Here is a 13,732-nt window from a genome sequence, read left to right as displayed (position 1 = left end):
GGCAAGATATAATATCAATATCCAAAAATCAGTAGGATTCCTCTACAGTAACAAAGAGAACTCAGAGAAGGAAATCAAGAAAGCAATACCATTTACAATAGCCAACCACAAATTGAGATACTTGGATAGTGAATCTAACTAGAGATACAAAAAAACCTATACAAAGAAAACTGCACAGCATTTCTGCAAGACACAGTAAAAACCTAAAGAAATGGAAAAATGTGCACTGTTCAAGGATATGAAGATTCAATCAATATTGTGAAAATAACAATCATACAAAAAACAATCTACCTGTTCAATGCAATCCCAACCACATTCATTTTTCAAGGAGATAAAAAGATAAATTGTCAAATTTATTTAGAAACGTAAGAGACCCCAAATAAGCAAAACAGTTGTGAGAAACAAAGGTGAGGTGGGAGGTATAGCACTCCCTGACCTCAAAACCTACTACATAGCAGTAGTAACCAAAACAACACGGTGCTGGTACAATGACAGGCACACAGACCAATAGAACAGAATTCAGAACCCAGAAATAAACTCTGTCATCTATGGTCAATGGATATTCAACAAGGTAATCAAAGCTATCATCTGAGGATATGACAACTTCTTAAAAAATGTGCTGCTAAAGCTGGACTTTCACCTGTAGAAAGCTGAAACAGGATCCTTATTTTCACCTCATTTGTAAAAATCAACTTAAGGTGGATCAGAGACCTGGGAGTAAAGCCCCATACCAAAAAGTTCACAAGAGACAAACTGGGATCAAGCTTAGAAGGCCTAGTCTACGGTATAAAGAGACTGCCAAATACAGTTAGAAATGCCAATCTGAAGAGGATAAAATTGATGAATGGGACCTTTTAAAGATTAAATCCCTGTGTGCATCAAAAACGTTTTACAATAGGGTGAAAAGAGAATCTACCAACTAGGAATACACATTTGGTAATACCATCTAAGACAAGAGTCTCATAACCAAAGTTTACAGAATATTCCTGGGCTTCCACAAGAAAAAGACTGATAACCCAATTACAAAATGGGCTAAAGACATGGAAAGAATTTTCACAGAGGAAGATATTCAAATGGCTAACAGACACATGATTAAATATTCCAAATCACTGGCAATTAGAGAGATGAAAATCAAAACCACAATGAGATACCACCTCACTTAACAGGACAGCAAATAATAAATGTTGGAGAGGATGTAGCGAGATAGGAACTCTTATACATTGTTGGTGGGATTGTAAAATGGTACAACCATTCTGGAAGGCAGTTTGGCACTTCCTCAAAATGATGAACACAGAAATTCCATATGACCCAACTATTATACTGCTTGGAATATACTCTGAGAAAATGAGAACTGAGACACAGGAGACTTGTACACCAATGTTCATAGCAATGTTATTCACCATCGCCAAAACATGGAAACAGCCCAGATGTTCAGCCATAATAGAATGGATTGAGAAATGATGGTACTCCAGCACGCAGGAGCATGATTTTGTAAATTATTGCTTATCTTGGAAAGGACTGGAGAGCATTATGCTGAGTGAACTAACTCAGTCCCACAAGGAAAAATATTGTATAAAACCATTATTGTAGAAGGAGTATTTTAAAGATCCAAGGGGTGAGGGAGGTTGGAAGTAGAGGGATGAGGATATGCAGTAGGGAAGGATAAATCATGGGGTCGCACAATTTGATTGGGGGGGGGATGAGGGAAATTGGAAGGATCTGGTGTGAAAAACAATGTATTTGAATTTTATAAACAAACTAGTATAAATTTTAAAAAGCCTCTGTATTATAATTTGTAAAAAAATTTTCAGAAAGAAAACATTAATCTATTAAGAAACATACATGAACTACATCTGCCAAAAATCCATTTAACTTTGGGTATTTTTTCCTTGCATTTTTTGGGTGTTGAACTTGAGGAAGGACCACCCCAGCAAAAATGGGACTCCTGGAAAAAACATTCTGCAAGTGAGGTGTCAAATTGCCTGAAAATACAAGAAATATATTTTAGGAAAAAATGTGTTGTAAAAATATATATAAGAAAACAGGTAAATTAGACTATAACAAAAATAATAAAATTGCTGTGTTATCTGCATTAACTTACTAGAAACTGAGATGAGAATAACGATTATGACCTTTAAAATGTTAAAGTTGAATAAGGAGTCATCTGAACATGTAATTTTTAAAAAGGGGATTTCTCCACCATTCTATTATAGCATATATAGAATATAGAAAGTAAAACGGGATTTCTCCACCATTCTATTATAGCATATATAGAATATAGAAAGTAAAACCACCAAGTTCATTGTCTCTCTCCAAAGTGTAAGACATAATAATATAATACTCTTTGGTAACGGGACCTCTGTTGCCCTAATTGTAAAAAGCTGTGCTGCAATCCTGAAGGAATTCAGTTTGAATCTACCAGCTGTTGGGAAGAGAATGATGGAAAATCTCCTGCCATGTGAAAACATTTGCTTTTTTAAACCCACTAGAGCCTCAGCTATGAATTGGTTTCAACTCAGAGCAGACACAACCATATAACAAAAGCACATTCAAAATTTTATGCATTTCCTTGTATCTAATTGGTTTACTAGTGAGTGCTTTTCTCCAGTTTTGCAGTCTCCTGTGTGAAGCAGTTGGATTCTGGAGGGTAGGTTATTTTGGCTTAATTGAAGTCAGAAGTAAACTGTTCATTTTTAATTTCATTAACAATTAGTGTAAGCTGACTGGCTGTTTTTATTTATTTAACAATCAGCTGTGGGCTGGAAGTCTCTTGTTAATTGTGTTTGGGGAGAACACTGTTCTAAGCACTTGTCAGTTTGCTATACTGGAATAAGGTGGAGTTGCTGTGATGCCAAAAGCTGTGTGACTGGTGTGTCAAATGCCATATGGGATACGTATGGAGGACAGGCTTTGGTAGAGATCCCTGATTGAAACTGACTAGGAAGCAGAATTGACCATCTACTTCTTAAATAACAGGCCTTTGAACATCCCATAAACACGAGAGGAATGAAATTATAGTATTATAGTGGTAGAGCCCAGACTGGAAGTCAATTGAAATGAAGAAAAACAGTAACAAACATTGCTTAATAATTGGAATGTGGGATGTATGTAGCTTCAATATTGGAAAACAGAAAATGAACAGAAAAGTGAAATGGAATGCATGAACATTGACCTATTAGGCATTAGTGAGATAAGATGGCCCAGCTTTGGCTACTTTGAATCAGATAACCATATGGTATACTATGCTGAGAATGAAAAACAGAAAAATGATGTTGCATTCAGAGTCAAAAAGGCAATTTCAACTTCTATCCTGAAACGCAGTGTTGTGGGTGATAATATCCACACTCATACAAGGAAGACCCATTAACGTGACTATTACTCAAATCTCAAATATACACTCCTACATCTGGAGTAAAAGAGGAAGAAATTGAGAATTTTTATCAATTCTTGCAATCTGAATTTGACTGAACATGCAATCAAGATGCATTAATGATGATTGGTGACTGTAATGCAAAAGTGGGAAACAGTGAAGGAGGAACAGTATTTGGAAAATATGAGCGTGGTGATAGAAATAAGGCTGGAAATTGAATGAATTTTGTATTTACAATGATTTATTCATTGCAAATACATTTTTTAAAAGACACATGCTTTGGCTATACACATGGATCTCAACTGATAGGATGCACAGAAATCAGCTTGGCTAAATTTGTGGGAATAAATCTTTGAAGAAGCTCAATATCAGCAGTCAAAGCTAGACAAGGGGTGGACTGTGGGTCACCCATCAATTACTCATATGAAAGTTCAAGTTGAGGCTTAAGAAAATTAAAATAAGTCCACAGGAAGCAAGATATGATCTTGAATCAATTCCATCTGAATTTTTTTCCCACATAAATCTTTCTTTTAATAAATAATGCATATTCATGGTTTAGACTTTTAAATCACAATTTACAGATGAGGAAACCTGTTAGGCCCACTAGAGAATAGTAAAGCTACTACAGCTGGAAGGAAGGCATGACCTACATGCGTTTTAGACCTAAAGTGCAGAGAGCTGACAGCAAGACCACCACAGATGTCATCCTCCAGGTATGTGGCAAAAGAGGAGAGCCCAGTCATGTTCAAGCCCCACCGTTTGGGCCCGTCATCTGCATGCTGCAGAGCCAATGGAAAGCTGCGCTGATTTTAGATGAACTAGTGGTTTTGTCCTGATCATTTTAAGTGAAACGTGCTGCTACTGATAGTAGTTAGGCCACGGGCATTAGCTACAGAAGGGTATTCCGCTGATGGATACAGACACTATTAGAACAGCAAAGAGGAGGTTACACAGGTAATCTTGTTTCTTTAAATATCAGAAACCTCCGTATTCTGGAAAGGGAAGATTGGAAGAAATTCCACCTCCAAGACGGTTAGTCCAAAGACTTCCTGTTGGCATTAGCACCAAACAAAGCTCCCCGTACTTCTGGCATCATCTGCTAGGCTATGAGATCCAGCTGGCTTTCAAGGGTGTTGGAAACCTTTATTTTATGATCTCCATTATAGATCTCAACACCACCAGCTATGTCCTCAGACAAGTAGGTCTCCTGATCAATTTGGACATCAACATCTTTTTTGGTGGCAATTTTGTACATAGGGATTGCTTTTTGCACAGCAGCCTTTACTAGAGGGAAATCCTGTTTCCTGCAACGAATAATCATTCGGGGCTCCAGCAACTGGTACAAACCCTGGAGGACCAGTCCATCCAGCAGCACTTGGTATCTGGTTGTATCTTTTACCACCTTGCTGAGTCTCTGTTTTGCTTCATTTAGTAGGTCTGTGATAAGGTCATCTCTTGCTCTGAGGACTTTCAGTCTTGCTTGATGCATCAAATTAGACATTTGAATTTTCTTCTGCTGCTCAATCTGCTTTTCTTTCTTCTCATAATATTCCATAATCTTCAGTCTTTGGGTTTGCACAAGATGGCCTTTCTCAATGTTGAATTCTTCCTCTGCCTTTGCATCTATTTCTTCTGCCTTCTCATTGGCTTCTTGTTCAATGAAAGCCATCATGTGCTTAATCTGTTTTTGTACATCTGCAGCGCTGAGGGCCATGGTGAAAGTGTTGCTAGGCCAGCAGGAAATAAATTCAAGTTTAGGCTTAAATGGAGCGGTAGGTGGAAACTGAGAGGAAAACCCAGCATAGGTTTCAGCTTCCTCTGCTTTACCCCATCTGAATTTCTTAAGAAATAGATTTGAGGCATTGAACACCAATGATCAAAGACCAGATGAGTTGTGGGATGATGTAAAAAATAGCATCCATTAAGGAAGCACAACGTCATTACAAAGACAGAGGAGAATTAAAAAATTGAAATGGCTATCAGTAGAGACTCTAAAAATTGCACTGGAGCATAGAGAAGCCAAACAAAAAGAAAATATGCCGAAGCAATAGAGTTGAACAGAAGATTTCAAAGGGAAGCTTAGGGACACAAAGGAAAGTATTATAATGAATGAGCAGAGAGCTGGAATTGAAGAATAGAAAGGAAAGAATTCCCTCTGCATTTCTAAAGCTGAGAGAACAGAAAAGCAAATTTAAGCTTCGAGTTGCAATACTGAAAGATGCTATTGGTGGGCAGTATATTGAAAGATCCAAAAAGTATCAAAAGAAGATGGAAGGAATCACTATACCAGAAAGAACTGATTGAAATACAAAAATTTCAGGAAGTATCATATGAACAGTAGAAGCCAGTGGTAATGGAGGAAGCAGAAGCTGCATTGAACACATTGGCAAAAAATAAGGCCCCAAGAATCAATGAGATACCAACAGACTTGTTTCAATTAACAGATTCAGCTTTGGATACCAGTCTTTTCCAGAAAATTGGAGGACAGCTGTCTGGCCAATGAACTGGAAGAGGTCCATATTTGTTCCCATTCCCAAGAAAGGTGACCCAATTGAATGTGGAAACTACTGAACAATATCATTACTATCACATGCAAGCAAAATACTGCTGATGATCATTCAAAAACAGCTAAAACAGTACATAGGTAGGGAACTGCCAGAAATTCAAGCAGAATTTAGAAGAGGCCATGGCACCAGGGATATCATTGTTGATGTCAGATGAATCTAGCTGAAAGTAAAGAATACCAGAAGAATATCTATTTGTTCTTTATTGATTATACAAAGACATTTGACTGTGTGGGTTATAATAAGTTGTGGCTGACATTGAGAAGAATGGGAATCCCAGAGCACATAATTGTGCTTATGCAGAACCAATACCTGGACCAGTAAGCTGTTATGCAAACAGAGCATGGGAACACTGCATTGTTTAAAACTGAGAAGGAGGTGTGTGTCAGGGTTGTATTCTCTTGCCTTATCTATTCAATCTGTATGCTGAGCAAATTATTTGACAGGCTGGACTCCATGAAGAGAAGTATGGCCACAGGATTGGAGGGAGACTCATCAATTACCTTCATTATACAAATAACACAACCTTGCCTGCTGAAAGTGAGGATGACTTGAAGTGCTTGTTGCAGAAGATCAAGGAATGTAGTCTTTGTCATGGATTGCATTTCTATGTCAATAAAACAAAGATTCTTACCAGTGGACTGATAGGCAACATCATGACAAATGGAGAAAAGATTGAAACTGCAAACAGCTTTAACTTACTTGGATCCATAATTAATACTCTTCATACCAGCAGTCAGGAAATGAGGCGACACACTGCACTGGGAAAAACCTGCAGTTAGGGACCTCTCCAAATTATTGAGAAGTAATGATGTCAGTGTGAAGACAAAGGTGCATCTGATTCAGGCCATAGTCTTTACAACCACTTGCTATGTATCTGAGAGCTGGACAATGAAGAAGGATGACAGAGGAATTGATGCCTTTGAGCTGTGGCATTGGAGAAGAGCACTGAATATCCCATGGGTAGCCAAAAGAACAAACAGATATATCTTGGAGAGGGTGTAGCTGGAATGCTCTTTGGAGGCAAGAATGAGGCTTTGCCTCAAACACTTTATGGGGACATGTTATGAGGAGAGGTCTATTCCTTGGAAAGGGACATGATGCTGTAAAGGGTGGAGGGTTGCCAAAGGAGAGGAAGACCATCAACCAGGTGGGTTGACATGGTGATTCCTGCAATGGGCTCTTGTGTATCAGGAGATGTGAGGATGGTGCAGGATAGAACAGGGTTCAGATATTTTGCTCATAGGCTTACTATGAGTTATACTTCACTCGAAAGCACTTAACAACAACAGCAACAATAGCTCATCAGTAAGCCTTATTGAAAAAAGTTAAATTATTAAAATTGCTTAGCAAATAAAGTATTGCATAGGAGAAAGAAAGATAAAAAGTAATTTTAGTTGTTGTTGTGTACCATTGAGTCAGAACCGACCCATAGCTGACCCTCCAGGAGATTTTCAGAAGCAATTAATTACAGGGGAGCAGATTGCCCATCTTTCTCCCATGGAGGAAATAGTGGATTTGTACCATGTACCTTCAGTATTGTAGCACAGCTTCTTACCACTAAAAAGGACTATTTGGGGAATGGTAGTCTTAAATTCTATCACCAGTTTTGCCATTAATAGTAATTTAAATTCAAAAAGTCTTATTTTTCTGTGCCTTGACTTCTTCATCTCTAAAATGCGAATGAGAATGGATTCTCATATCTCTTATGTTCCTTTCAGCATTAATCTCATAACCAGAACTTTAAAGATAAAATGAAAAAATATACTATTTTATGGCTTTGAACTGTATCTTATATAAATATTTATTTAGATGTCATTTTTATAATCCACAGTATCATCATAGTTCTAATTATTTTGCAATTACATGTTTATGTATAATTTCCCACCACACAAAGATCTCCTGAAGATTCTCATTCAAAAATACAAAGAAAACAAACCACTGAAATATCATGAGCATAGCTAACCAACACTATGTCTGGATCACAAAACAGATTACCAAATAATTAATCTTTCATAGCTAACCATCACTATGTTTGGATCACAAAATAGATTATCAAATAAATTAATCTCTGAATACACCATGGACTGTTAGGAGAACAAATAAGTTCGTCCTGCAGAGGGTGAAGCCAGGCTGCCCCTTGGAGTCAAGGATTCTGAAGCTTCGTCTGACATACTTTGGACATGTTGTAAGGAGGGATCAGTCCTTGGAGAGGGATGTCACGCGATGGAGGGTGGAGGGACTGCGCAGAAGAGGAAGACCCTCAATGAGATGGACTGATTTAGTGACTGGGGTAATGGGGATAGGTGTGTCAGAGACAATAAGATTGGCAAGGGATAGAGCAGGGTTTAGGGCTGTTGTACCTAGGGTCACTATGAGTCACAGGTGTCTGGATGGCACATAATGACAACAACAACATCAAGTTTATTGACAAATTAGATGTTCATCTATCAGGCTACCTAATGTGGTAAAAAGAAGTATTTTTTATATTCTTCCGCCAAATAAAAATGCCAAACCCACCATAATGAAGTTAATTTCAACTAATTGGGAACCTACAGAACTGCTCCCTATGGTTTCCAAGTCTGTAAATCTTTACAGAAGCAGGCTGCTACATCTTTCTTCTGTGAAGACCAGTGAGCTCCAACCACTGACCTTTCGGTTAGCTGTTGAGTGTTTACCCTCTATCCTATTCAGGTTCTTCTTTCTATTTTAAGTGTGGGTAAAAGACCACGTGACTCATCTCTATTATTTTTAAAGCTTCTTTTCAAGATAGAGGCAAAAATTTGTAGAAGTCAAAATTTAAAATAACTTTCAGGCAAATGAAGAAGGTTCTTATTATACTATTTCCCTAATCATTAACCAATAACATATGGCATTAACTATTTGTACCCAGAAAAGAAAATATTATTTGCAAAAATAGAATTTTCTGACTTCTTTACCAGCCTAAGGCATCCATCTGCTGTCATCTATCAAAACAATGTGTTTTCATGTTCTTATAAAGAAAACCTAAATTTGAAAATCAATTATAAATAATCTAACATACTTATTTTAGTCATGTAACAGAATATTTCAGTAATACCTACCTACTTTTAAAACAATTTTATGGAGTAAATCCAAATCAGAGCTGCTAGGGAGATAGGGATTTCCAGTGGCCATCTCAATGATCAAACAGCCCACAGCCCAGATGTCCACAGGTCTGAAACAGATAAGAATAGTCAATTTTTTACACAAAGTCAACATAAAATATTTGTCTTTTTAAAACTTTGAAAATAAAGCCTAAGAAAGAAATTTCTAAGTAGTTTTTTTATTGCTGTCAAGTAGATTCCAATCCACAGACACCCTGTAGGATAGAATTGAACTGTTTCATAGTTTCCAAGTTCAGATCTCTTTATAATGTTTCTCAAAATCACTTATACATGTTTATATATGAAATGAATGTATGTATATATCTCTCTATATTTCTATATCTATCTATCCTTTGCCCATATCTATTAAATCTTTATGTAAATGTATCAAGAAGCTGGACTATATGAAGAAAACTGTGGCATCTTCTTCAGATAATCCTTGATATAACCTTCCTTGCAAAAAATTGACGAAGACTTAAAAGTATTTACTGAAGAAGACTATAGCCTTTGTTACAGAGAAAAGACTGAAGCTGCCAAGAATTTTATTTTGGTTGGATCCACAATCAACACCCAGGGTAACAGCGGTAAAGAAATCAATAGATGTGTTGCATTAGGGAAATTTGCTCTCCAAAGTGCTAAAGAGCAAGAATATCAGTTTAAAGACAAAGTGCCTGATAGAAGACATAGTATTTTCAGTTGCTCCCTATGAATCTGAAAGATGGACAATGAATTAAAGAAGACTGAAAAAGAATCAAAGTCTTTGAATTACAGTGCTGGCAAAGAGTATTGGATATTCTACAGCCTGCCAAAAGAACAAACAAATCTGTTTTGGAAAAAGTACAATCAACCATTCTATAGAGGCAAGGAAGGTGAAACTTAAATCTCAGATACTTAGGGCATATTGTTCGGAGGTGTTAGGCTCTGGAAAGAGACATTATGTTGGAAAAGGTGGGAGGTCAACAAAAGAGAGGCGGACCTTCAGCAAGATGGATTATCATAGTGACTGTAACTTGAGCGTGGCAGATAAGGTGTAGGATAGAGCAAAGTACAGATCTGTTATTCATAGGGTTCCTGTGAGTCATAGTTGACTGGACAGCATCTAACAATAAGAGAGTGACAACAGTAACTCTAAAGATTAGATAGGGACAGTTATTGTTGTTGTTGTTGTTGTTGTTGTTGTGTACCACAGAGTCAAAACCAGCCCATAGCTGACCCTCCAACAGGTTTTCAGAAGCAGTTACTCACACGGGAAGAGATTGCCCATCCTTCTCCCACAGAGCAGCTTGTGGATATGAACCACATGCCTCCAGGATTATAGTTAGCTTCTTACCACTAGGTCACCAGAGCTCTCTCAAATAGGAATAGAAGTGAACAGTATATTTACGTTAATGAGGGATCAACAAGTCAGAAGGCAAAGGTAGGAATAGTTAAAGAATGTAATCAATGTCACCGAAATGTACATGTAGAAATGAAAAATGGCTCAATTGTCTGTATGTTTTGCTGTATATATTATTAACGAGAAAAACAACATACATTTTTTTTAAATAAAATGTGGACAGATACAGAACCTGGCATTTAGAAGAAATATAAATTGTTTACAGTATAATAACTTTTTGAGGAAAAAGTTAAATATGTAACACTTACTGAAGAAGATCAAAGATTATTATCATAATAGAGAAAAGATTGAAACTGTCCAGGATTGTATTTCAGTTGGATGCACAATAGACACCCAGGGTAACAGTACGGGAAGAGATTGACCATCTTTCTCCCGCTGGTGGATTTGAAGTGTGTGCCTTTGAGTGAGCAGAACAATTCCTTACCACTAAGCCACTAGAGCTCCCTAAGTTAATTGTTGGTACTCACAAAATTATTTTAAGGAGAGAACAAGGAGTAGAATAACATCCCTGTAAACAGCACAGACTACTCCTATGAGATAATAGAGACATTAATAACCTATTTTAAAATGAACTAAAAGATACTAAGAAAATGTTATAAGCCATGTTGCTGTTGTTGTTGTTGTTGATTGCTGGAGAGTCAAGCATGAATCATAGTGACCCTGTGAACAAAAGACCTTTCTATAACTATCGTTGTTTCTTCAGAAGCATGTTGTTTAGGAAGTGGATGCCACTCCTTCTTCCAAACAAGACATGAGAGAACAGCAAAAATGAGAATTCAAGAAACTCGAGCGGCAAATTTCAGTAACAAATTAGAAATTATAAATCACTTCAGAAATTAAGACTATAATAGTAGGGACTATTATTAGAGTTAAGAGATGTAACAGATAAGGTCAAATGGGGGGAAAGGAGAATTTTTTTAAAAATAAAAGAAGTAGTGAAGGAAGATGCAGAAAAATTGAAACTCTCAATAGTGGTGGAGTAATTGGAACACTCATATATTGTTGGTGGAAATATAAAATGGTACAGTCACTTTAGAAAACAATTATTGTAATTCCTTTAAAATTAAAAAAAACAAAACCAAAAACTACCAAGTGACCTAGCAATTCCACTCATAGATATGTGCCCAAAAGAATTGAAAGCAGAGACTCAAATATATTCTTAGACATCAACATCTACTGTCCCTTGTGAAAATTGCTTCACTTTTGCCATTTTTTTTAATTAGTTGTACACTTTTATCCCTTTATTTTCTGTAGAACTAATTGTCTTTATATTAGAGTTCTCTTTCACAGTAGACAGAAAACATATTTATATGTTTGAACATATAAATATGTTTAAACAGTGTGAACAGGGCGGAGAGTGTGTACGGTGTGGAGAGTGAGAGTAGGGTAGAGAGTGTGAGCAAGGGTGAGTATAGTGAGTATGTTCTAGATATAGAGAGGAGGCATCTCAGCCAAGAGAGGCACAGCTTAAAGCAATCTGGACAGATCTTCAGAGATTTCTGCATTGGTTCCCTATGGCTGGGGCCACTGAGGCCCAGAGGACAAGCATGGCAGCAGTGGTATCCAGTGCCAAAGGTGCCTATTGGGTCATTCTCTGAGGTTATCTCTAGAGGCATTTCTCTTGTTTACTTCAACCAACATGCAAAAAGAAAAGGGTGTCAGTATTGGGGATAACAGAAACACCGAGGTAAAAAGAGAGAGAGAAAGAGATGGTCAGGAAAGACTAGACAAGATTCTGAAATAAACATACTTTCCATAAGTGGTATCTTTTAATACTAATTCTGGAGCTCTATACCAGCGTGTGGCCACGTAGTCCGTATAAATGTCCCCAGGAGCTAGTGTTCGTGCAAAACCAAAATCACAGAGCTTAGTAATTCCTGATTGGGATACTAAAATATTCTCAGGTTTTATATCACGATGAATGATCTATAAAACAAACAGAAGATATCCACATGAGGTTTCATTATTAATATATAAATACATAATTTAGCATCTCAAAATTAAATGAAGCCATTAAAATAGACATAATGCTTACAAGGTAAATGTCATTCTTATAATGAAAAGTAATCTAGAGTATTTAAAAGAACTAAAATTAAACTTTTCTTAACCCCATGTCCCACTCCAGCTGTTGCCCACTCTTGATTCCTACATAGTTAAACCTCCCAACGTTACCTGTTATTTCATTCCCTTTGTGAGGACTTACTCCTCAAGATAATGCAACCTGTCTCCTGCCCCTGCTATTCTGTTACACTGCCCTAGCCAAAGTCATCAACAACTTCACAATTGCTCCATCCAACAAACACTGCTCAGTCCATTTCCTACATGGTAACTTGTTGTAATGTGCTGTGGAGTTGCCTGCGACTCATAGCGACCCTATGTACAATAGCTCAAACCCTGCTCTATCCTGAGCCAACCTTGTCGTCTCTGACACACCTCCCCCATTACCCTAGTCACTGACTCAGTTCCTCTCTTGCACCATCCCTCTACCTTCCCAATTGCCAATCACATCTCCATTCTTGAAGAACTTTCCCTTACTTTCTATTACTTACTTTTTTGAGTTGTGAGTAAAAATTTCTAAAGAAAATTGGTTTTCCATGAAAATTCTCTTAGCCTCTAAGACTCCAAACTTTCTCAGTTTCCTTCTTTTTCCCTGACAGTTCTTTCTGTACCTGTCCCAAAAATGGAGAGCTGTGGTGTTTGGCTTTCTTCTTTTCTGTTTCTCATATACTCTTACTAACTTTTTAGAAACTATCCGCATAGTGATGTCATTTTATCTTTAAATAATATGTCTCTCCTGGATTCCAGTCCCACAGGTCTGACTGAAAGGCCTTAAAATTTAGAAAATCTAAAATCAAACTCATAATTTTTTTCCCACTCAAAATTACTTGTTCTTAACTATGAATGGAACCAACATTTCACCCCACGGTCCATGCCAAAATCTGAGGCATTTTACTCATTTAGTCCACACATTATTTCAGTTTCTATACTCCTTTCACTGGCCCAGGTTACCTCAGTTCTTTCAGTAAGATCACTATCCACATCTAGCAACATGTCTATCTTCATTCTGCTCTCCTCTAATTCCTTTTATACAAAGAGACACAGTACTCTTTTAAAATTACATGTGTGATCATGTCACTTTGATTAAAACCCTTTAAGAATTTCCTACTCCACCAGATCAATTTCAAAACTCCTTAAAATGATGTATATAGCTTTCACGCCTTCTTTCTAATCTATAACAATTACATTCATTTTCCATATGTTGTTGTTGTTATGTGCC

The 13,732-nt window shown here is 37.1% G+C and overlaps 1 protein-coding gene and 1 pseudogene across 1 annotated transcript in view; both read right to left on the bottom strand.

Moving 5' to 3' along the window:
- Window positions 1-13,732, bottom strand: part of CDKL3 (cyclin-dependent kinase-like 3) — an 80,885-nt gene that overhangs the window by 40,576 nt on the left and 26,577 nt on the right. Inside the window, exons 3-5 of the mRNA XM_006888064.1 lie at window positions 12,206-12,381; window positions 9,018-9,130; window positions 1,843-1,982 (exon numbers count right to left, since the gene is read on the bottom strand). Of these exons, the coding sequence (XP_006888126.1) occupies window positions 1,843-1,982; window positions 9,018-9,130; window positions 12,206-12,381 (429 nt within the window). The remainder of the gene's footprint in view (window positions 1-1,842; window positions 1,983-9,017; window positions 9,131-12,205; window positions 12,382-13,732) is intronic.
- LOC102854406 lies at window positions 4,404-5,084 on the bottom strand (annotated as a pseudogene).

The sequence above is a fragment of the Elephantulus edwardii genome, unplaced genomic scaffold, assembly GCF_000299155.1.
Source record: "Elephantulus edwardii isolate Elephantulus edwardi_28Jun2011 unplaced genomic scaffold, EleEdw1.0 scaffold00064, whole genome shotgun sequence".
NCBI lineage: Eukaryota > Metazoa > Chordata > Mammalia > Macroscelidea > Macroscelididae > Elephantulus > Elephantulus edwardii.
This window is presented reverse-complemented; position numbering and strand designations above follow the sequence as displayed.